Here is a 22494-nt window from a genome sequence, read left to right on the forward strand (position 1 = left end):
ATTGATGCTCTTGAACTGCGGTGTTGGAGAAGACTCTTGAGAGTCCCTTGGACTGCAAGATCAAACCAGTCCATCCTAAAGGAAATCAGTCCTGAATATTCATTGGAAGGACTGACGCTGAAGCTGAAACTCCAATACTCTGGCCAACTTATGTGAAGAACTGACTCATTTGAAAAGACCCTGATGCTGAGAAAGATTGAAGGCAGGAGAAGGGGAAAACAGAGGATGAGATGGTTGGATGGCATCACCGACTCGATGGACATGAGTTTGGGCAAGCTCCGGGAGTTGGTGAAGGACAGGGAAGCCTGGCATGCTGCAGTCCATGGGGTCGCAAAGAGTCGGACACGACTCAGAGGCTGAATTGAGGATTGGGGAATCGAATCCTGCTAGGGGTCGGTCCAGTGGGGAAGAGCTCCTGCGCTGGTTCCCAAAGGGTCGAGCCCCTCGTTGCTTGCGGCCTGAAGCGAGCCCCACCATCCCGGCGGTGCTCAGACCCTGCGCCCCACGCCTGGGCGGCTCCCCTCTGAGGCCCCGCCCCGTGACGCGAGGCCCCGCCCCCGCGGCGCCCGCTTCCAAGATGGCGGCAGCGATTCCTGCCCGGCTGTCCGGGTGGCGGTGACGACGGGCGGCAGAAGGCCAGGTGTGTAGGCTGGAGATGGTGGGGTGGGAGGCCCTGGAGAAAGGTTTGGGAGATTGGGAAGGTGAGAAGTTTTGGGTAAAGGCTGTAAACAGCCTTGAGCAAGGAGGGAGACCTAAGTGCAAGTCCGGATAGAGGCCGGTGGGCTCACTTTGCGAGGTAGAGCAGTCGCCAGAGGAGGTTGGCATGGGATAAGAGGAGGCTGCTCCGAAAGAGCTGGGCTGTAACCCCTTCCAGACCGCTGACCACGCCCCTCTAGGTGAGCTAGCCCACGTTCTTCTGACAGGTTCTGCCCAGCCCTCCCTCTCCCTGTCTCATTTCATCAATAACCCTGGTCCCGACCCTCGCCAGGATGGAGAAAGGTAGAAGGTAGAGGACGCCACCCGCATCCTATTTCCTGCCGCGCTCCGGGGTTGTTTGCTTGCAGCTCCCAGGTGGTCACCTCCCTGCACCTGCGGAGCTAGCTCCCATAAATGTGAAGAACGGAAATGAGCCAGTTTCCTCCGCCTCCCTGGGTTCTCTTGAGGCTACTTCACAGTCCTGTTAGGACTGCCTCACCCAGATTTCCAGTAGCTGCCCTGTCCCCACTCCCCAAACAGGTTGGTCCTGTTGGGGTGGGGGATGGTTAAATACCGACTGAATCTGACACGCTGTAGGATGGCTGGGGCAGAGCCGGGGACCTAGCATCTCCTGCTCCACCCCTTTTCTCTCCAACCACTTTCCCTCGCTCGGAGAAACCGGCTTCACCCTGTTCCTGCTCTCTGCCCCTCTGAGGGTGGCTGGCTATCCTTGACCACTTCTGTTCCAGCTGGTCCCAAGATTGCTGTTGGAGTGCTGGATGGAGCCTGTCTCTGTCTTTTGTTACATTTCCAATTTTATATAATGCTTCACATCTCTGCTCCCCCGGGACCTCCTGGAGTCCCCATGATCCTGAAGAAGACAGTTTGAATCTAGGTGAGTCTATCTCTCCCCCTCTAAAATTGGAAGGAATGTCCTCCAGAGAATGCTCTGGAATGGCCTTGGGACCTGAATGATGTAAGCATTCTTGGGGGTAGGGACTGAGTAGGCGGTAGGAGTGGTTTGAGGGAGGGGTGGTGGAGAGTGAAACTTAGGCTGGAAGTGACAGGTGGTGCGGCCTGCTGATGGTTACATTCTATTTCCTTTTGTATATGTGTGTGTGCCCTTGTGTGACTTTGTTCTTTTCCTTTTTCCTCTTTACCCCTGCCCACCACCTTCATCAATACCCGATGATCTCTCTGCTGGCATGCTGTCTTCCTGTCCCCCCCAGAACTCTCCTCTCTCTCTCATCCAGACCTCAGCGCAGGATGTTGCGGAGGTTGCTGGAGCGGCCCTGCACACTGGCCCTGCTTGTGGGCTCCCAGCTGGCAGTCATGATGTACCTGTCGTTGGGGGGCTTTCGAAGCCTCAGTGCCCTCTTTGGCCGAGAGCAGGAGCCGACATTTGACTATTCTCATCCCCATGATGTCTACAGTAACCTCAGTCACCTGCCTGGGGCCCCTGTTGCCCCAGGGGGCCTTCCAGCTCCTCAAGGCCTGCCGTACTGTCCAGAACGATCTCCTCTCTTAGGTGAGTGCAGAAGGAAGGCAGAAGTGAAGGCAAGGCCAAGGTGTGGGGACAGGGGGCTTGGACAAGTATAGGATGGCAGCAGTGGGTCTTCAAACTGGAGGGTCATGGAACTGGAAGGTAGGCTAATGTTGAGATAGAATGGACTCTAACTTTGGAGTTTCGACTTGGGTTCTTTGAGCCACAGCTTTGTACCGCCTGCCCGTTTATGGGCTCTTCCTGCCTCAGGGTAGGATTAGGAGTTAGTTGGAAGTCCTGTTCTCTCTACCTGCTAACTGTAAGCTTCCAACCTTGTGAGGCAGGGGAGAGTTAAGGAACCCTAAAATAAGGCAGGCTAGGTGAGGAGCCTTCACCTTCCAGACTTTGCAAAGTTGTTCCAATGATGGGGAACTCAGGCTTTGTCTGAGCAGGCCCTTGAGGGAGCTGAGTCCTAGAGTCAGACTGCCAGGGACAGGCCTCCCTGACCTTCTAACCCCTGACCTTGTCACCCCCCTCCCCCCGACAGTGGGTCCCGTGTCCGTGTCCTTCACCCCGGTGCCGTCGCTGGCAGAGATCGTGGAGAGGAACCCCCGGGTGGGGCCGGGGGGCCGATACCGCCCTGCAGGCTGTGAGCCCCGGTCCCGGACAGCCGTCATTGTGCCCCACCGCGCCCGGGAGCACCACCTGCGCCTGCTGCTCTACCACCTGCATCCGTTCCTGCAGCGCCAGCAGCTTGCTTATGGCATCTATGTCATCCACCAGGTACTCCCAGTCCCCATGCCACTGTGATTTTCTTTTTTATAAGGAAGCCTCAAGCAAATTCCACTCCACTCGCATATAATGGGTCTCAAAATAATTAAAAGAGGGTCAGACTGGAATGTAAGAAAGCAGCAGCTTGCACTGCTCTGCCAACACGTTAGCCCCATGCTTCTTCTTAAGGATATTCCCGTCGTCCTGTAATCTTCCATGATTTTTCCGTTGTTGAATTTGGAAGTGGACAGATTTGGGCTAAAGTTCTGGTTCTGCCATTTGTTCCATATGTGACCATGAGCAAGACACCCTGCTAAATGAGGCAAAGAGTGGTAACCAGCATACCATCTATTTCACATGGTTGTTGGGATTAAATGCTAAATAGTAGCATGTCTGTGTCAGGCACATATGTGTATTAGTCACTCAGTCATGTCCAATTCTTTGCCACCCCATGGACTTTGCCAGCCAGGCTCTGCTGTCCATGGGATTCTTCAGGCAAGAATACTGGAGTGAGTTGCCATTCCCTTCTCCAGGGGATCTTCCTGACCCAGAGAGCGAACCCGGGTCTCCTGCATTGCAGGCAGGCTCTTTACCGTCTGAGCCACCAGGGAAGCCCATCTGGCACATACTGATGCTCAATAATTTTTTGTTGAATGAAAAAACAAAGAAGTTGTCTTTCTCTTCATCCTCTTTATCCCGTAACCCACTTTAACTTCCCTCCTTTCACTTTTATGCTTCTTCTCCATGCCACCTATAGACCTAGTTGGTCTCCTCCATTATCTTCCAGGCTGGAAATGGAACATTTAATAGGGCAAAGCTGCTGAATGTTGGGGTGAGGGAGGCCCTGCGTGATGAAGAATGGGACTGCTTGTTCCTGCATGATGTGGATCTCCTGCCAGAGAACGACCACAATCTGTATGTGTGCGACCCCCGAGGACCTCGGCACGTTGCTGTTGCCATGAACAAGTTTGGATACAGGTAGAGGGCGGGAGGGTACTGGAAGCAGGGTATTCCACCATCCAGTGGAAGAAGGAGGGATGGCTCCCAGAAGACATGTGGAATCCAGGGCTCTTTCTCTCCCTAGCCTCCCATATCCCCAGTACTTTGGCGGGGTCTCGGCGCTCACTCCTGACCAGTACCTGAAGATGAATGGCTTCCCCAATGAATACTGGGGCTGGGGTGGTGAGGATGATGACATTGCTGCCAGGTGAGACTTCTTGCCACCACCCTCTTCCCCAACCCCAGCTTGGATCCCCATCCTCTAAGACCACCTCTAGCCCTAGTCTTTTAACACTCTTTTAGCTCCCTGGTCCTGAACGGTGCCTATTCCTCTCCCTTATCTTTCAGCCTGCCCGGGTCAGGCTTTGCATGCTGCTCCCCCTTCTGTCATCCTTCAGTCCCTTGGACCTGGTTAGTAACATTCCCGGGAGAGAAGACAAGATCAATACAATCAATCCCAATAGTGTCATGGGATTCCAGAGCTGGAAAGGAGCCTAGAGACTGTTTAGTCCTGCCTCTGCTAGGATTGCATCCAAACCACTTCCTGCAGAGCTGGAAGAGGAAAGGCTCTGCTCCACAGAGTCCAGAATCACTTTTTTTTTTTTTTTTAAATAAAGGGCCTGTGCCATTGGCATGATGCCAGCTTATTTTTAGCATGTGAAACATTTTGACCTTCAGCCTCAGCTGACCCAATTTCATATGTCATTTGACTATTTGGGCTTGATATGCTGGGCCCCTTGCCTCTCCTCCTGCTTTGTCCTCTGGGATGACATCTCTATGAATTCTTGTCTTCTGTATGTGTGTAAAGCACCCAGCAATTTCTAAATGTATGTATTCTTTCAGTACCTTCCCCAGCCATCCTCATTCTTGCTTCTGTGTATCAGAATTGGAGTTCATTTCTTTCCAGGCCCTGATTTCCTGGTTCCACCCTTTTCTTAAATGTAGGTGGGGGGTAGGAGTGCAGCAGAGCTGAAGCTGCTCAGCCACTAATCTCAGTAAGAATTGCTGAACTTGGGTCTGTGGTTCCCAGTCTTGTCCTACCTTTTTTGACAAAATGGTTCCTCTCCCTGTCCTTTCCAGACAGCAAAGGCAGCTCCTGGGAGCCATTTAGGAAACAGGTGGGAGGTGCAAACCTACCCCCGCCAATTGTTTATAGGCCCCAGGGTGCCTGCACTAGGCCCTGAGGATTTGGAGACAACCAGCTTTTACATTCTCTTCTGCCTTTCCTTCTTTCTGTTTGACTTTTCTGTTCGCCCTTCCAGTACTTGGCCCTTTGTCGAGTTAGTAATAGTTATTCTTTGTGTAAAGAAACATGCAATTCCTTCCTTGCTGGCCTTAGCTCTTCTTGCTCACCTGTCAGCAGCTTTCTTCCACTCCGGATCCTCCAAGGTACCCTCGCTTTTCCCATAGGGTTCGCTTGGCTGGGATGAAGATCTCTCGTCCCCCCACATCTGTGGGGCACTATAAGATGGTGAAGCACCGAGGAGATAAGGGCAACGAGGAAAATCCCCACAGGTAGGATGGGAGGGTTGCCTGGGATTTATTAGTGAATCCTCAGGGCTCTACACCCCAGCCAGGCAGCTCCTAAAAGTTTCTAGATTCCTGGCTGTTCCTTTCCGGGTCTTAGTCTCCAATCTCTAACCCTCAGATTTGACCTCCTGGTCCGTACCCAGAATTCCTGGACTCAAGATGGCATGAACTCACTGACATACCAATTGCTGTCTCGAGAGCTGGGCCCTCTCTATACCAACATCACAGCAGACATTGGAACTGACCCTCGGGGTCCCCGGACTTCCTCTGGTCCCCATTACCCACCTGGTTCCTCCCAAGCCTTCCGTCAGGAGATGCTGCAGCGCCGGCCCCCAGCCAGGCCTGGCCCTCTGCCTACTGCCAACCACACAGCTCCCCATGGTTCACACTGACTCCTTCTTAATCATGAAACTGAATCTTTCCCACTTTAATCATGAAACTGAATCGGAGGGGTTACATTTTCCCCACCCTCAGCTCCTCACTGCTCTTAGAGGGATGTGGGGGAACTGAACTTCACTGCTGTGCTGGGGGCAGGGGCCTCTCCTCACTGCTGGACTGGAGCTGGGCTCCTCTGGCCCTGGGGGTCTCTCTTTCTAGGGTCACCTGCCAGGGCTTATGACTGTGAATCCTTGATGTCACGACTTATGTGATGACTCCTAGGACTCCCCTGCCCATGGGGTAGGAGCAGGGCTGGACCCCAAATCCCTTCTTCTTCCATGGAGAGAAGAGTGATCTGGCTTCTCCCGGGACCTCTGTGAATATTTATTCTATTTATGGTTCCCAGGAAGTGTGTTTGAAGGAAGCCCCTCCCTGGGTACTTTCTGCCAGTAATGGAGTAGCTCCCTCTTTTGGACCTGGCTCAGGGGGCTGGGATTTTGATATATTTTCTAATAAAGGACTTTGTCTCGCCTCTGCTCCTGCTTTCTGCATCCCAGGCACTCTTTGCCTATCTTTGCTCACCCACCCCCACCTTCTGCCCTTGGATGACAGAACAGCCAGAGCAAGCCAAGCTTTAGAAACTTTTATTTTCATGGGTGAGAGAACCCCTGCCACCAGGGGCAAGAAGGAATGGGAGCTGAGGATCAACTGTTAGGTTCTGTGCCCAAGACACGGGCTGCTGCCTGACGCCCACTCTCTATACAATCATTGACAGCAACCCCCTTGTAGGAGGCCCCGGCCAGGGTCAAAGGCAGCTTCTGAGCAGCCAGGAATTGGGCAGCTGACTCTGAAAGGAAAGATAAAAGGAATATCACAGCTGGGGGTCTATTTTCATGGCTCTTCTCAGCCCAGCTGCTTTCTCAACTTACCCAATTTTTGCCAGTGGCCTAATGTATACTGGGGGATAGAGTTCTGGGGAGAGAAAAAGGGATACAGGGAAAACATTATTATTGATATCCCAGGCCTGGGTGCTACGTTCCGCGGGGTCAGAGAGTCAGACACGACTTAGCAACTGAACAACAACAGGCCTGGGTAGACAGTGACAAATGGATCAGTCCCTGCCTCCAAGGCCTGCCTCTACTAGGTAGCTGAAGAGTGTTTACCTGTGTTACCAACTCACCTTGTGTAGATGGACCAAGCAGTGACTTGGTGGCTCATTCAGTCCTAATTGAGTGGCAGCAGCTTTCTCTGCCTCCTGTTGGAACAGCTCCTGAGATAAGACACAGCCCCTGGCTTCTAGTGTCTGTAACCAGGAACCTCCCAGCATCACCTAAGGAGGGAAGATGGCGCTGACCAGCCTGGCCTTACTTCACTGGGGCGGAGAGGAGCCCTTTGGAAACCCCACTAAGCATGGCCACTTCTCTCACAGTCAGTCTGAGGCCTGGGGTGCTCCCATCCTGCTCAGGGAAAGCAACGGAGTCATACACAATTCCCAGGATGACTGGATCTTCTGAGGATGGCACCAAATGTCCAAACCCCTGGAGGAAACAAAGAGACTGGGTCAGGAGGGAAGGGTTCCAGCTGAGTCCGTGTCTGTCTCTCCCCTTCTGGGTCACACCTGCACAGGTAGACGAGCTCCTCGGTACTGCAGATTCACCACAGCCACAGACACCGCAGTGATGGTGCTCAGGGCACGGGCCAGCGGTGCGGCCTCAGCAGGGAGCAGCTTGCTGAGCACTGGAGGAGAGAGCAGCCTGCCTCAGGAGGCATTCCCAGGGCAGTTTTAGCCACCATCCTTAGGATAAGAACCCCCACAAGGATGAGCAGTTCAAGGGCATGGTATGGTCCCGTTGGCCCAGGAAGAAGCTAGGTTGCCTCATCCTGGCTGGGGAAGGGGAGGGTGGCTATCCCATTACCTGAAGCTGGAATGGCACTAATAATGTGGTCAGCCTCCAGGCTGCTGTCCCCTAGAGACACCTGAAAGGATGAAAACATTAAAAGATGGAAATCATGGGAATTTTGCCTCAGTTTCCCAGCACCCAAGTGGCAGGAGAGAGATTGGATGCTGACTCAGGATGAAGAGACTAACTATGTAGTCAGAACAAAAAACATCCCCCTGTTACTCCAGTAAGTGGGCCAGACAAAAGCCAGTGGGCCAATTTGAAATGTTTAGTGGACCTGGGTGGGTCTTTCTCTTAGGGGGAGCCACTTATATATAAGCACTACTTCTATCCACAGATCTGGATCAAAAGGTCTTGGAGGAAGGTCCACAAATAAGGCCTAAGAACCTGGGGTAGCTCATATTTAAGCAGCTTTTAGGACAGAAGAAAAAGAGAAACTCCAGTTCTGGAGTTGAAACAAAGATGAAAACTCTTAACACACAGGTTCATCACAGTCCAGGCGGCTCTCCTACCTTCCAGCGCCCTTCTGCCTGGAGACTGAGCCCACAGACTGGCTGGCCTTGGAGAACACTGACACCCCTACTAGTCAGGTGAGCGTTCAGGGCCTGGGGCAATGTCTCCATCCCTCCACGGAGTGACCACTGGCTCCAGCGCTCAGCCCGAGCTTGGCGAATAAGTGCTGAGTCCAGCTGTGGGCCCCGGCCTGCAGAGGAGGAACCAGAGAAGAATCATTAGAATAGCACCCCTTGCCTCCAGTCCCTCACTCTGGCAGTCCTTAATATCTTCAACCCTTGAACCAACTGCCCCCTCACCTGCCCCCAGCAGCAGCCCCAGTAATATGGAACGATGGGTTTGCTCAGCTTGGAAGAGACTGGGAAAGCAGGACCTGATGCTGAGCTCACGGCTGTTGCCTGCAAACACTCCACGGCAGAGACTGTCCATGGCTAGAGACGCCACCTTAAGGGTGAGACTAGGATTGAGAGGCCAAGGAATACACTGCACTAATTTCCACTAATCCCTGCTTGGTAGGGAATGGAGGCAGTATGGGTTTACTTGGAAAGCAGTCTGGCTACAACAGATGGGACGGGAAGGAACTGAAGGCATTCACCTCAACACTGAGTTTGGGGGGCTACTGGGTATGAAGAGAAGAGGGCATGTTCAGAGGCTACAGAAGAGGCCCTCGTGGTAGACTTGCAGCTGGTTCAGAAGGGGAGGGATTTGGGGGCTTCTGGGTGGTGGTACCTCAGAACCAAGGCGGCGCTGGGCAAAACTGTGCACAGTCTCATCAGGGTCTTTGCCACGAGGGGTGGTCAAATCCCTCAGCCCAGCCCAGAACAGAGGTTTGGAGAAGGGAGGTGAAGGGCGGAGGAGCCCCCTGTATGGAGGAAGGCACAGTGAAAAGGGAGCTCTGATTTACCTCCCCAGCTCCAGGGGATCATTTCCATTCATTTGGCCCCTTTTGCTGGGAGGGCTGACAGACTGGGAGATGAGGAAATGGAAGGGGTGTGAGGATACGGGCAAAGGAGAAGGACGGCAGTAAGGAAGCGATAACGTTACCTGATGCCAGACGGCAAAGCATGCAGAGCACCACCAACATACAGGAACCTGTTCTGCGCAGCTGGATGGTCTCCCCGGACAGGCAGCACTTCCGAGTCCAGGCCAAGCTCAGAAACCTGCTCTCCACACGTCCTCAAGAGGAGGATATACTAAGGAAAGGGCTGGCCACCAAATCCACTTGCTCCCCTTAACTCTCTATCCTCTAGTGAAGGCCCCTCCGCAATCTCTCCTAAGCATTCCACAAGCCGCTCACCAGGAGCAGGGTCCGGGCTCCCAGGGCTCCCGCCGGCCGAATTCCTCGAGGTCCAAGTTCAAAAACAGCACCATCTGGCCCTCGTACTGAGCGGATCCAGCCTCCCAGGCGCTCGCTGCCCTCCACCAAGACCACCTGAGGACAAGAAGGAGACGCTGCAGCCTACGGCCACAGCCGCGGCGGCAGAGGGGTCAGGAGAAGAGGGGGGCGGCGCGTTCGCTCTCGCGGGAAATGGGAGAGAAGTGTTAAAGGCGCTCCCTCTGGCATCGTGGGGCACTCACCTTGGGGGGACAGGGGGCCCGGCTCAGGTAGTAACTGGCGGCCAAGCCGCTGATCCCTCCGCCCAGCACGACCACGGTCCGGCCCATGAAGAACCCTGCGGGTGAAGACGCACTACGGCCAGGGTGACCGCAAGCACCCTGCTCTCCAGAAAACCTGCGAGCTCCGCGTTCCACCCCCGGCCATTCGCTGGTTTCGGGGAAACCAAGAGCCGGCAGATGGGGTGGTGGAACTCCGAGGTCCCCTCCCAGGGCCTAGGACTCACCCACGAGGGGAACGAGAAAAATGAGGCGAAAGGAGGAGGTAGAGGTCTCAGCGCATCACCCCGCCGGCGTTCCGGGGGCGACAGGGGAGGTGGATAAGGGCCACACCCACGCTATCTGCTCGCGCAGGGCTCGGGGATCCAACTGGACGCCGCGGTTCGGTGGCGCGTTCCCTCCCACCCGTCTCCAGGCCGAGCGCTTTCAGCCCGCTGCCTCCGCCCCCAAGCTTTTTGGCCTCTCCGACTCCCCGTCCATTCTAGTCTCGCGGCCGCCCCGGTAGAAGGCGTTTCTCTGAAGCTGGAGATTAACTGGTTCGATGCCGGGGTGGAGGGAGCGGCCGTTTCCCGCACGGCCCTCCCTTCAGGGCTGGAGCGGCGAGAGCTGAATCCTGGTCAGCATTCTCCAGCTCGAGCTTCCCAGGCCCCACCTAGGGTGAGAACCCTGGAGGGAGGGTCCCATGAGCTCTGCTTGTAGGGAGAGTAGATAGGGACGCTGGAGGCTGGTCCGTGGGGAGGTGGCTCCATAAACAGCTCCTTGATGTTAGCAACAGCCTGGGCCTGTGGGAGCTAGGGCGGCCTGGCAGCGTACCGTGTTTATCCACAGGGGTCCCTGGGTACCACGCTCTCGGGAGACAGCGCCCTACGCTGGCAAAACCCGTGGACCCCCGTGCCCGCGCTCCCTCTCCGGGCTTCCTTACAGCTTCCCGAGTCTCAAGTTTGCCTTCCCTCTTTTCCTCCCAATGTAAACCTTGGCTTCTACGTGTCCTGGTCCCACACCCCTGTCCCCACCCCACGGCTCTGAGCGGGCCCCCATCTGTTCAGATAGGGAACTGAGTCCCAGGAAGACTCCCCATTCGGCCTAGTTCTGTATCTCTACACCCTTAAAACACAAATACAAACAAGGACATCTTTTTTTTTTTTTTTTAAATAAATTTATTCACAAAAAAAGTGAGACTGTAGAGGGTCTGGGGGCTGTACACGGGCGGGGGCCTGTGGAGCTCTGTACACGGGACTGGGAGACAAGGGAGCCTCCAGGTGAAAGGGTATTTTTTAATAAAAAAAATAACGGGAGGTACAACCACCCCCTCCCCCCTCCCCGATTAAAAAGACACAAAAATAGACGTCTCTGAGGTAAATGGGGAGCCTGGGGGCTTAAGGGTGTTGAAAGGGTTTCACAGGCACCGGGGCGGCTCCTGCATCAGTTGGTAGAACAGCACGTAGCCCTCACTGGATGCCACCTGGTTTTCACTGACAGGGGAGACACTAGGAAGAAGGGGCACGGGGAAAGAGGTGTGACCAGCTCTGCACACTCCTGCCTGCCCACAAGACCAACCTCACAGCATCCAGGTGGTGATCAGGATGCCAGCCCCGCCCCACCCCACCCCACCCCCACCCCCCAGCACTGTGCTCTCCTGGGGCTTTGTATTAGGGAGGGGTGTCAGGGCTGCTGTGGGAACAGGGCAGGAGTTGAATAGCAGGCTCTCCTCACCGAGAGTCATTGTAGACATGCCAGCCAGTCTGGCACCGGCACAGGGCTGTGTAGTGGCCGTAGTGGACGCTGCCCGAGTGGTTGCAAAGGGCATACAGCTGGTACACGGGGCTTCCTTCAGGGTTGGAGACCACCAAAGCCTGCAGTCAGAGCTGTGCCCCGTCCCGCTCCCTCCCTCCCCTTCACGGAGCTCCTCAGCACCTTCCCTGCCGCACTCACCGGCTTTGTCGCTGGCGAAGTCCCCTAGGCTCAGTCGCTGCAGTGGGAAGTCTACACCTACTGAACTCTTCTTGATGGAGCCTCGAGAGGCGGAAAATCGATTAAGATCTAAGCTCTGGTTAAGGAGAATTTGGGAGGCAGAGGGCCTCTGAGGGGGGCTGAGGAGTTGAATGTTGTCCACCACCCTGAACACATCTGGGGAGCATGATGGGGAAAGGTGGAGTGGCAGGCTTTTCCTAAAGCAAACTGAATTCCCTAATGTCCAGCTTCTGTAAACATGGAAAATGTGGGAAAAGAATGAATGGGAGAAATAATCTGAAGATTAGGATACGGAGCACGAGAATTCGGGGGAATCTTTGTACTGTCAACTTTTTGGTACTTCGTGTTTTCTGCCGACATCGGTCACACACCTAAATAAATGTCAAATAATGTTATAAGGTTAATGTGTTCCTCACCTCAGTCGGCTTTTCTGGCATCCTGACTCATACAAATTCACTGTGCTCTGTATGTACTTCTATATCCTCTGGGCCGCTGCCCTCTGCCCTGGAAGCACCAGGACATGCCTGAAACTCCTTTACAAACCCTGACACGTGTTATTCTTCATACTCAGGCACCATGCAACCCCTTTTACACATACGGAGCTCCCCCCCAGATTTCCCACCCTTACTATGTCCCTTGTGAACCCCCACATACTGGGGCATTCTCCGATTCTAGCTCTTCTTCCTTGGTGAAAAGGTTGAAACAATCTCGCAGAGACACCTTGCCCCCAGCAAATCCTTTCTGGGGGGAAAGGGGAGTGAAGGGTCAGCATGGTATGAATTTACTTTTCCAACTCTTCTCAAGTAATCCAAGCTTCATTTCTGCTCCAGAGACCCACAGGGTTCCCTCCCACACTAGGGGTGGGAGGGTTGCGTCAGAGAACCCATGTCCAATCCACCCCTGGAATCTTCTGGAATCCCACCTTGGGGATGGGCAGGGACAGGTCACAAAAAACCTCGAAGGTCGTGGAGCGATACCCACAGGCCTGGCACTTGAGACAACTTTTCAACTGGCCCACAAACAGGTCTAGATAGAAGCAAAGGGGCAGGAGAAATAGTCACTGTGGGATGCCTAAGGTGCTTTCTTGGAATCCCATCTCTTCCCACCCCCGTACCTAACCTTTCCTTTCCCACCACCAACACTCCTCACAAACCCCTAACAACTTTTCCACCCACCCAGTCCTGTTCCCATACCCCTCGATAGTATTGATTTTTTCTGCCAAGCCTGCACCGCCCCCCTACACACACTTTCCCCCATCACTTTGTCTTATTCCATACCCACAATCTTGCTGTCCTCTCTTTCCAGGTAACGCTTCCACATTAGGTTGGCTCGATCGTCATCGCTACCACAGATCAAGGAAAGTGGGAAGCGTCCATGAGACAGCAGGAATGCTGGGCACCCCCACCACCACTGAAATGATCCACAAAGCCTGTACCCCACCCCCTCCATGCTCCAGCTCCTTCTCTCTATTTCAAGAAAGAGTCAATGGAGTCCTCCTTCAGAGGACTTTCTGGTGAGAGGAAAACAAAGGAATGTAGACAAGGGAAGAACATGCCGTCTTCCTCCACCTGGCTCCAAACCCCTTTTGTACCTTATAAATTAATTATCCCCTCCTCCGTCAATATGGTGACAGCCACAGCACTATCTTCTGCTTCCATCTGCGCCCCTCAGCCTCCTCATTCCTTCTTCCTACTTCTGCGCTGCTTCACAAACCATTTTCTGAACTATGTATTTCCTTGGACCCTACAGCCTCAATCTTGACTGACTCACTTTTATGAAGGATGAATGCTGCTGATAAACTACTGGGGAGAAGAGGGAGGGGAAGCAACCTTACCTTAACTCAGGTTCTTCTAGCAGAGCCCCTCCGAGGCGGGGTGTGGGGGGAACAGGACTACTGGCCAAGATTGGTGGAGCCCGGCGGCCTCGGCGGTTGATTTCGAGGTGTAGCCGCTCCATGAGGAGCTTCAGAAACTCTTGGGCATCCTGCTGGCTGCAGCCAGACAAAGAGCATGGGCAACTGACTCCTCCCTAGTTCACAGTCACTAATCTCTGCCCAGACATCTGTCCCCACTTCCTAGATGAAGAGCATCTCAAGGCTCAGATGAGGCTGCCAGAGCTCCCTACCCCCAGACAAGGCCAGAGAGAAATCCCATACCCTCCAGCTCTCCCACCTGTATCCAGAGAAGGAGGGAACGTATTTCTGGAAGACAGCTCGGAATCGAGTAGGATTCACAGCTTCACAGGAATCAGGGTGCCACAGGGCACCAATCACATCTGCAAAGGCTATTAGGATGGGAGTGGGGAAGGGAAACAAAAGTTAATGACTACAAGAGGGAAGCAAGGGGAGGCCCAGAGGGTGGAAAACAACCTCTAGGAAATAAGACACAAGGAAAAACAGATACAACTGCCAGCTTTCAGGCTCGGGGTCACCGCCACTGGCAGATGAACCTACACGGGGTTGGGGAAAAGAGGACTTGAAAGAGGGGAGCAGGCGTTGTTGCCTTACCTTCAGTGAGCTCCTGGGCTCGGCCCCCTCCGGGCACCTCTTGACGGAAGTCCCTTCGCAGACAGAAGTCCCGAAGAGGCCGGGTGCTACTCAAACACTGTAGCACAGCATTCAGGAAGCACTGGGGAGCAGGAGAGACACAAGATGCCTTAGGAGAACTTCAGTGCTGTCCTTCTCCAAGTTTCCCTGCCCATGCCTGTCCTCAACACCAGCCCACATTCCTGTTAGGAGGGATGGAAGAATGGCTCTCACCGTGTTCCCCAGATTGCGGAGGCCAACGTGACCAGAGCCCAGAAGCAGTGTGTGATGAGCCTGGAAGGTCAGTACAGCACAGTCAACAGGTCCCTGTACACCCTACCTGGCACTTCTACCTTTTCACAGCGTGCTGCCCACTGCCTTCCCCGTCCCATCCTTCACCCTCAAACTCTACACTTTTTCTCTCAGTGAGTATCAGGGTCTCCCTACCTCGCTGGCCAGGAGCAGTAAGCCCATCACAGCTGAGTGTACCACGGTCTCAGCCATGGCTGTCCCATCCGTTCCCCACTTACTCCTCTGCCCAGCTAGCCGGCGATGCAACTCCTGGGGCAACTCCCCAAGCACTGGCATGGTTGCCCAGCTGCTCCCCACCCCCACCTTGCTACCCGCAAGGCCCCCTCCTGCACCCGTGGCCCCTTTCTACACCCTCTCCTGATGGCTCCAACTGCAATGAGCCTAGCTCACTTAGCTTGGGAAATGGGCAACCACATTAGCTCAGATGTTCTGAGCCCGCCCCTCCTTAGCTCCAGAGATTAATTAAACCTAGACAAGCATCCTAGGAGAGAAGGCACAGCAAGGGAAATTAAGGGCCTGGGGACCCAAAGAATTCCAAATGGTTGAGTTAATTCCTCGGAGAATGAAATGGCAAACCATGCTGGGGAGACACAGACAAGCCCAAAAAGGGTCTATGAGGCTCGAGGGTACTTAAGTATGGGAGAAGAGAGTCCACACTACTGAAATGAAGGGGTGAAAAAGGAATTTGGGGGAAAAGGAGAAAGGAAAGCCATATGATGGCAAGAAAGCTGGAGGCACGGAGGAACATGGGCATGGAAGGCCACGTGTGCTGGCGAATCCTCACCATCTTGTCATCGGAGTAGAAAGGTTCAGAGGGCCGGGCAGATATCACGTGGAAGGAGCCATGGGGAGTAGGGGGCTCTGTCCGTATGCTGAACAAAGTGGGTGGCCCAGGAAAGCCCCCGAGGCGGCGGAGAGAGGTGCTGCGTCTCAAAGGGGGTGGCTCAGGCCGAAGAGCCAAGCGACTCAGGGCAGCCCCTAGTTCTCCAGTGCCACGGTGCCCTCCCAAGGCAATCCCCATTGGACGCAAGTCCCCACTGCTCACAGACTTGGAACGGGCTAGGTTGGTCCTGGATGGGAGAGGCAGAGCCACAGTTGGGGGTGGTGAGCCAGGCAGGGGAACTCCATGATCTGCCCGAAGTGGGCCGCTGGGACGAGGGCCTGAGGTCCGTCCCCGTCCCAGCTCCAGTTTCTTGAGCCGTTCCTCAGGGGGACCTGGCCTAGGAGGCAGAGGTCGTAACATGGGATTTGGCCCAGGGGCTGGATTTCGGCGCTCCTTGCTCCGGGCCCGGGGAGCAAATGGTAGCTTGGATCCCACTCGGGGCTGGATATTAAGAGGTGGCTCTCGGGTCCGTCCCAGGCGGTGCTCAGAAGCCTGGGGCATTGTGGACACCACAGGCTGGACCTGGGAGAAGAAGACAGGGTCAACATTTGAACATGGAGGGAGGTGGGAACCTAGGCTACCAGAGCTGGCTATATGCATGGAGGGCAGGACCCACATCTATCATATCAGTCACTGTATCCCCAGTAGCTAGCATAGTGTTTGGCACGAAGTAAACCCTTAGTGACCACTGAGTAAATGAACGAATGAACGATAGCAGTCCAGAGCTTTGATTCGACATTCCTTACCCTCTTCCTGCAGAATACAGCTTTACTGGAGAGCCAATGAAAAGACAGTTCCTATCTCATCTGTCTATATAATCTAAATGTTCGTGGAGGTCCCCCATACTTGGCTAGTCAAGTGGGATGTGCTCTGGGTCATTTAGAACCTCTGGTCAAATAGGGGTGTGGGTGCAAGTATAAAACAGCCCCAAAGACAGCATTCCATTCTCAAACCTCTGCCCCTCCGGGCTGCAAATGAAGCAGATTAAAAGGGTGACTTGCGAATCACTCCCTCCCCCCGCCTCTGAGCTCCAAAGTGATGTCGGGGCTTAGGGGCAGTGGCGAGCAGGGAGGACGAACAACTAATTCCCTGACCCTCAAGCGCTGCACCTCGCCCACCACAGCAGGTTTCAACCGGGTCCGCCCCCCTCGAGGGCAGAAAGGCCGAGGCTGCTGATTGGCTACGGGGTGCAGAGGCATATTCTCCACGATCCAAGGATGCTGGTCCCTCCAGCCCAGTTCTCTCAGGCCTGCCAGGTCCCCAGCGGCTTTGCCTTTGTGGTGGGCGATCTCTCGAGTCTGGAGCAGTCTTCCCTCGGAACCCCCCACGCCATACGCCCCGGACCGTACCTGTCCCCGAGTGAGGCGGCGGGGGAGGCCAACCGGGGTCAGGCCTCAGCTCAGGGCCACCCCCTACTACTCTCGCGCAGCGCCCCCGCGGGCCCGGCTGCAGCTTTAGCCGCAGCTATTGCCCAGCTCTCTCCCGCCGCAGGGGCCGCCGCCATCTTTGTTGGTCCCGCCCGGCCACCGGCCACCGGCTTCACTGTCTCTCAGAGCGCCTGCGCACCCACACAGAGGCCACCCACCTGCATCCTCGGCGCTTGCGTGAACCCGCCCCTTTGGCTCCGCCGCTGACACCATGGAAACACAGCCAACTTTAGGACCGCCAGTTCCCAGCTCTGCCAAAAATTTTCTTTAAACCACCACTCCAAAGCAAGTCCCTAAACTACAGAGTCCCATCGCCCCATCTCGTGGCCTTAAAGGATAGAAACCTGACAATCGTTGTATGGTTCCCCGGCTTGCAGCACAGACCTTCCCAGGGAGCAAGGATGCGAATGCAGGGTCTGGGTCCAGCCCACAGACCAGAAAAGTATCCACATAGGGATGGGAAGCTCCCCGGAGGGCAGGGAATACTGGCCTTGCAAAACCAGTCCTCAGTCATCTTGCAGGCCGAAGCAGAAGTCTCCCTGCTAAAGCACATGTGCAGGTTTCAGCAGCAGGGACAGCAGTCAGGATATCCTTTCATTCTGGTCCAGACCAGAGCTTCCTCCAGTTCCCCCTCCCTCCTGAACTAGGATGGTCGTACAAGTGCCTTGGGTGGTAGCCTGCTGACCCTTAGGCTACTCACCCACTATTACAGCCACCAATGAGAACCGCAAGCCACCAGAGAAAGCAGCTTTTATTGATGAGTTATCTCCAGAAATCAGAAAGACTATGTACCCACTTTTGGTCACCCCCTATCCCTCCAGACCTCGCAGTGCTCCACCTAGGGAAGGGCTATAAATTGCCTCTTGGTTTTTCAAGGCCCTAGTCTTTCCTCTTCCTGTGTAGCCCAATGCTGTTTTTTTTTTTTCAGCAGTTTCTACTGCAGCTACTTAGTAACAATTATGAGTGAAAGGGTGTCGGGGGAAGCAGTTAGATGAGTAAGAAGAATGATGCACAGGAAAACAGGAACCGTAGCCTATCAAAGGTCCCTCTGTCCTGCCTCAGTGGCTTGATCCTTCATTGGCTGCATTTCTCTTTATGCTGAATCACTCCCTTCTGAATCAGATCGGGGATTTCCACTGCCAGCCATGGTCCCAGCTGCAATACAAGCGAGACCCTGTGAGATTACTACCAGCCAGTCAATGCCTTGTATTCCACCAGAAGCTCCTTCCTAGAGATAGTCTAGGAGAACATACCCAAAGGAAAACACTGTTATTCCATGTTTACTCTCACTTTTCTTATATCACTCAGGACCAACCCCCTTCCCCTCTTATATACCAAATACTCCAAACTTACCCCCAGAGCCATGAGATGAGCTAGTCCAAACTTAGGCACATTCCTGGCCCACAAAGGCTTAAAGTGATCGGTCAGGCATATTTTGCCACCCCTATGAGAGGAACAAGATGATCAGAAGGTGTCGACATGCAAGGTACACCATAAAGCAAAGCAGATTCTTGAGAGCACAGGAAGACAACTGGGGATCAGAACTGAGAACAAGGTCATCTAAGTGCTTTGCCCAGGCTTGGCAGAGGGAGATGTGGAATTTCTCTAGGTCTGCAGATTCTGGGAAAATTTCTGTCTTGAAGAGTTCTTCACCAAGGCCTTCTTTGACCTTATCCCATCTCCTGTTCAGTCCTACCTGTACATCTTTGCTGTTTTTCCATCTAGTTCAGGTACTGCAATTTCTGGAGCTGTAGTGGGATATGTGATAGGAATCTGGAAGAATTACAAGCCTTTAATATGACAGAATCAGAATAGAAAGGAACTAATCTAATCAGATATACAGATTTCTTGGTTGAAATGAAAGGTTCTGTAAACTCCCCCAAGCAGCAGGTATACAGCAGGGTTCTGGACATGGAGATGAGTAATTAAAACTTATGCTTCTTTCAAACCTCATTAAGATTTTCCCTCCCATTTAAAAAGTTTTCTTTGGTCCCTCCAAGAAAGGTTAGCTCGTTAACAATCACCTAATCCCTCGTCCTCTCCTAACCTCCATTAACTACCACTCCATCATACTCACATCAAACTCGATGTCAAACTCATATTTGAGGAGGTCATGGATGTACCAGCATTTTCCAAACCACCTATAACAGAAACCAAACCTCAGTCCAATTTTCCCATTCTCCTAATACTCATATGACATCTTTTTGGCTTAGGTGACCAGCCTGGGAGACTCATAGGTTGGGAATTGGGAACTCTGGAGTTGTGGGAGTGAAGACTAGAAGGGGGCAGGAAAGGCCTGAGAGTGGGTTGTGGGACACCAGAATGCTTAAGCTACGTAAGATCCCCACCGCCACACCTCCCGAGCGGGTCTGCCTACCGAGTCCCTTCTTTGTTGGACTCCAGTCGGAACCAGTCATTGTCCGCATTCTTGTTGTTCTCCACATACTAAAAGCAGAGAATGAGGTCTTTGAGGGGGGAATTGGGGCCAAGGGCAGTACGCCTTCCCTCAAAAGAAGTGTGATTACTTACTCCATTAGTATGTTTACCCAACTTTTCTGACATAAGTTGAAGTCAAAGCCATATTGATAAGTAGGGTACTTGCGCAGAACAGAGAATAGAATGCTTGAGTTCTACTCAATTTAGCAGGCACAAAACACTTTATGATGTTGCCTGGCTTTTCTTCTCACTTCTGACAATGTCAGCCACAACTCATTGTACGGCATATTCCTTCCCAAGACTTCATTTTGTCCTGATTTTGACTAGCACTCATATGCTGATGACTTCTAAATCTTTATCTTTAAACTAGAGCTTTTCTCAGAGCTTCAAAGTCTATATCCAAATGTATACTGAAATTTCTACCTTCATTCCACAGGTACAGTTCAAACTTGGCAGTGTCAGTTTCCCGCTAGTCCTTCAGACTTGTTTCTCCACTGCACCAATCTCCATTGGCAGTATTAGTGTTCAGTCACCCAAGCTAAAAACCTGGAAATCATCCTTAAGCCTCCTCCTCCTTTACAAACCAATCGTTTCTGATATCCTGCTGATTTACCTTCTGAATATCCTTCAAGTCTACCGCTCTTCTCTCTCTTACCATAACTGCTGAGTTTATATCATCACTTTTCTTTTGCCTGGATTAATGACAGCCTCCAAACTTCAGCCTTAGCCCTGCCAATTCTGTCTTCCTCTTTTCTGCCAGTGATTGAGCTAAACCCAAACCTCATCATGCTTCTCCTCTGCTTAACATCCTTTAAAGGAATCCCAATGCCTCCAAGACAGAGTTCAAGTGCTTATATGTATGTATTAAGTCTTATCTACCACCCCCTGCCACACCTTGATGCTCTAACAACTCTGAACTACTTGTGTCTTATATGTCATGTGTTTCTAGCTTCCATAACTTTGCTCATGCTGTTCCTTTTGCCTTGAATGTTCCTCTCTTAGGCTCGTTTTTTATAAGGCTAAGTTATGTTTACCCTTTCAGTCTCAGCTCAAGCATTGCCTCTTCTAGGAAGCCTTCCCTGACCAGACCCAAGCTAGATTTAGGTATCTCACCTCCTGCTTCAAAACATCCTAGCAATTTCTCAGATTCCTTCTCCCTCTTTCTCCACCTCATGTATTATAATAATATGTTTCTGTCTATCAGTAGGCTCCACTTTATTCGGCTTTGGATGCCCTTCCTGGGTACTAGATGTACATTATATTTTAAATTTATTTTTTAGTGAATACATGCATCAGGAGACCTTTGAAACAGACAAACACCACCGCAAGGAAGTCAAATTCTCTTTCCACAGAAGGGAGATTAGCAGAGAAAACGGTTCATTCTTAACTGAGCTCAGCTCCTCATCACTCTGCAACTAATACCTACTTTAATTTTTCGCTCTAACATGTAGTCCTACTTAGGACGAGTGAAAGAGCGGAGGGACTCAAGCCCGGACTTAGGGCTCTAAGAAATCCTTAAGACCACCACGTCCCCTACGTCCAGGAGAGTAATCACCTGGGGCCAGAAGGACACGTCATTTTCCTGGGCCGCGTATCCCTAAAATAACTGCTGCTTTCAGGAAGAAAATCTGGCCCCACCGTGGTTCCTAACTTAAGTCTCTTCTGCCTCCTCCCCACCGCGGCTCCTTAAGTCCCCCAGCCCCGAAGTCATCCAGTATCTTTGAATTTGTAAGTGAAACTTTAAAACCGGAAGTGGATTCCACACGGAGCCTATTCGGATGGACACCTGATTACCCGCAACCCTTTTACCACGCGGTTGACAGTAGAAGCAGAACTGACCCGTATAAGAGACTGATATTCCTCTTTGAGTCTCTGCACCCACAACTCCCGATCTCGAGGTCCGGCGTTGGTCTTCAGCACCGGGATCTCAGACACGACACGCCGGGTGGCCTCGTCCGCCATCTTAGACCAGGGCACGAAAGAAATACGGAAGTGGTATTACCTGTAGTTTACATTCAGGGCGCCTCCATCTTTACTATGGGAAGATGGGGAGTTGGCTGCCTTAAAACTTCGCTGAATGCGATCTTTATTTTCTAGTAACGAAGACAAATTTGTCACCGGATCACCTGCTTGTGGGTGCAACGAGGAGAAAAGAATGGAAACGGATGACTCTGTCCTGAATATGGCACCTATCATTTAACTGCAGATTGCTCAACGGGTGACTTCCGCTCATGCTCAGAGACGTAATCTCAGAAAACCCTTCTGGACACTTGAAGAATTGTTAGAATTTCAGGCACTGTTAGGCGCTCTTCTGGTTCCTGTCATACTAAAATGCGCGAGTCACCTGTTTGAGCTTTGATTAAACTTCCTTGTAGTTAGGCTGAGGTAGCAGGGAGCCACTGTAGTCATCCATTCAGTTCAGTCGCTAAGTCATGTCCTACTCTTTGTGACCCCATGGACTGCAGCACGCCAGGCCTCCCTGTCCATCACCAACATCCAGAGTTTACTCAAACTCATGTCCATTAAGTTGGTGATGCCATCCAACCATCTCATCCTCTGTTGTCCCCTTCTCCTCCTGCCTTCGATCATTCCCAGCATCAGGGTCTTTTGAAATGAGTCAGTTTTTCGCATCAGGTGGCCAAAGCATTGGCGTTTCAGCTTCAGCATCAGTCCTTCCATTTAGGACTGATTTCCCTTAGGATGGACTGGTTTGATCTCCTTGCAGACGAAGGGATTCCCAAGAGTCTTCTTCAACACCATAGTTCAAAAGCATCAAAAGTCATCCATTAGGAAGGTATTTAACTCCTGAAAGTTATTGGAAACCACGGAGAATCAAAGTATATGCAGTCTCAGCCCTTAAGAGTTAACACAATTGAATTAGAGAATTCTTAATAAATGCCAAAGTTGTTGAAAGGCCACTAGAAAACTTGCCTTCCTCTAGCCTAGTCATTTTGGGGTCTGGAATTAACAAATCTAGGAGGGAATCATGTCTCTTATCTCCAGTGCATGGCATACAGTAGGTACCCAGTAATCCTTTTTTAGAATTTTGTATCTTC

The 22494-nt window shown here is 52.6% G+C and overlaps 4 protein-coding genes across 19 annotated transcripts; 1 reads left to right on the forward strand and 3 right to left on the reverse strand.

Moving 5' to 3' along the window:
- Window positions 1-551: 551 nt before the first annotated feature.
- Window positions 552-13597, forward strand: B4GALT3 (beta-1,4-galactosyltransferase 3). Of its 9 annotated transcripts, XM_061120308.1 has the most exons (9): window positions 552-640; window positions 924-1006; window positions 1446-1591; window positions 1950-2224; window positions 2727-2962; window positions 3738-3928; window positions 4035-4157; window positions 5360-5464; window positions 5598-6393. In XM_061120308.1, exons 4-9 carry the CDS (start codon window positions 1963-1965, stop codon window positions 5869-5871), a joined length of 1191 nt encoding a protein of 396 aa, XP_060976291.1. In that variant the 5' UTR covers window positions 552-640; window positions 924-1006; window positions 1446-1591; window positions 1950-1962; the 3' UTR covers window positions 5872-6393. The 9 variants fall into 9 exon arrangements, with proteins under 9 accessions (XP_060976291.1, XP_060976289.1, XP_060976290.1 ...); XM_061120306.1 differs by lacking the exon at window positions 924-1006 and having other exon boundaries at window positions 558-640; XM_061120307.1 differs by lacking the exons at window positions 552-640; window positions 924-1006 and adding an exon at window positions 647-896.
- Window positions 6486-10296, reverse strand: PPOX (protoporphyrinogen oxidase). Of its 6 annotated transcripts, none has more exons than XM_061120297.1 (13): window positions 10113-10296; window positions 9850-9944; window positions 9569-9703; window positions 9316-9431; window positions 9001-9133; window positions 8571-8715; window positions 8271-8461; window positions 7774-7834; window positions 7476-7594; window positions 7285-7395; window positions 7038-7187; window positions 6787-6829; window positions 6486-6704 (listed from the first exon to the last, which is right to left on the reverse strand). In XM_061120297.1, exons 2-13 carry the CDS (start codon window positions 9934-9936, stop codon window positions 6562-6564), a joined length of 1434 nt encoding a protein of 477 aa, XP_060976280.1. In that variant the 5' UTR covers window positions 9937-9944; window positions 10113-10296; the 3' UTR covers window positions 6486-6561. The 6 variants fall into 6 exon arrangements, with proteins under 6 accessions (XP_060976280.1, XP_060976281.1, XP_060976285.1 ...); XM_061120298.1 differs by having other exon boundaries at window positions 9850-9961; XM_061120302.1 differs by lacking the exon at window positions 9850-9944 and having other exon boundaries at window positions 9316-9447.
- Window positions 11034-17598, reverse strand: USP21 (ubiquitin specific peptidase 21). 2 transcript variants are annotated; one of them, XM_061120295.1, is made up of 13 exons: window positions 16925-17598; window positions 15477-16097; window positions 14615-14674; window positions 14363-14483; window positions 14028-14139; window positions 13691-13846; window positions 13134-13198; window positions 12779-12882; window positions 12511-12597; window positions 12149-12227; window positions 11818-11925; window positions 11599-11713; window positions 11034-11372 (listed from the first exon to the last, which is right to left on the reverse strand). In XM_061120295.1, the coding sequence occupies exons 2-13, from the start codon at window positions 16074-16076 to the stop codon at window positions 11282-11284; spliced, it is 1698 nt and encodes a 565-aa protein (XP_060976278.1). In that variant the 5' UTR covers window positions 16077-16097; window positions 16925-17598; the 3' UTR covers window positions 11034-11281. The 2 variants fall into 2 exon arrangements, with proteins under 2 accessions (XP_060976278.1, XP_060976279.1); XM_061120296.1 differs by lacking the exon at window positions 12511-12597.
- Window positions 17599-17735: 137 nt separating this feature from the next.
- UFC1 (ubiquitin-fold modifier conjugating enzyme 1) lies at window positions 17736-21666 on the reverse strand. Of its 2 annotated transcripts, XM_061120315.1 has the most exons (7): window positions 21565-21666; window positions 21278-21400; window positions 19380-19447; window positions 19080-19143; window positions 18699-18775; window positions 18356-18446; window positions 17736-18157 (listed from the first exon to the last, which is right to left on the reverse strand). In XM_061120315.1, the coding sequence occupies exons 2-7, from the start codon at window positions 21398-21400 to the stop codon at window positions 18077-18079; spliced, it is 504 nt and encodes a 167-aa protein (XP_060976298.1). In that variant the 5' UTR covers window positions 21565-21666; the 3' UTR covers window positions 17736-18076. The 2 variants fall into 2 exon arrangements, with proteins under 2 accessions (XP_060976298.1, XP_060976297.1); XM_061120314.1 differs by having other exon boundaries at window positions 21278-21647.
- Between the last annotated feature and the right edge of the window lie 828 nt (window positions 21667-22494).

The sequence above is a fragment of the Dama dama genome, chromosome 20, assembly GCF_033118175.1.
Source record: "Dama dama isolate Ldn47 chromosome 20, ASM3311817v1, whole genome shotgun sequence".
Taxonomy (NCBI): Eukaryota; Metazoa; Chordata; class Mammalia; order Artiodactyla; family Cervidae; genus Dama; species Dama dama.

Bases quoted from the DNA above. Each gene is read 5' to 3' on its own strand.
- B4GALT3 (XM_061120304.1), top strand. From the start codon at position 1,780: ATGGTTACATTCTATTTCCTTTTGTATATGTGTGTGTGCCCTTGTGTG. The intron at 2,225-2,726 runs GTGAGTGCAGAA...TCCCCCCGACAG, and splicing joins AGAACGATCTCCTCTCTTAG to TGGGTCCCGTGTCCGTGTCC. The intron at 4,158-5,359 runs GTGAGACTTCTT...CTTTTCCCATAG, and splicing joins GATGATGACATTGCTGCCAG to GGTTCGCTTGGCTGGGATGA.
- PPOX (XM_061120297.1), bottom strand. From the start codon at position 9,936: ATGGGCCGGACCGTGGTCGTGCTGGGCGGAGGGATCAGCGGCTTGGCC. The intron at 9,134-9,315 runs GTAACGTTATCG...TCCTCCATACAG, and splicing joins GCTTTGCCGTCTGGCATCAG to GGGGCTCCTCCGCCCTTCAC. The intron at 6,830-7,037 runs GTGAGTTGGTAA...TTCTCTCCCCAG, and splicing joins GCTTGGTCCATCTACACAAG to AACTCTATCCCCCAGTATAC.
- USP21 (XM_061120295.1), bottom strand. From the start codon at position 16,076: ATGCCCCAGGCTTCTGAGCACCGCCTGGGACGGACCCGAGAGCCACCT. The intron at 12,883-13,133 runs GTATGGAATAAG...GCTTCTATCTAG, and splicing joins AGAGGACAGCAAGATTGTGG to ACCTGTTTGTGGGCCAGTTG. The intron at 11,714-11,817 runs GTGAGTGCGGCA...CCAACCCTGAAG, and splicing joins CTTCGCCAGCGACAAAGCCG to GAAGCCCCGTGTACCAGCTG.
- UFC1 (XM_061120315.1), bottom strand. From the start codon at position 21,400: ATGGCGGACGAGGCCACCCGGCGTGTCGTGTCTGAGATCCCGGTGCTG. The intron at 19,448-21,277 runs GTCAGTTCTGCT...CTCTGCTTTTAG, and splicing joins AATATCAGTCTCTTATACGG to TATGTGGAGAACAACAAGAA. The intron at 18,776-19,079 runs GTGAGTATGATG...TAATTCTTCCAG, and splicing joins AGTTTGACATCGAGTTTGAT to ATTCCTATCACATATCCCAC.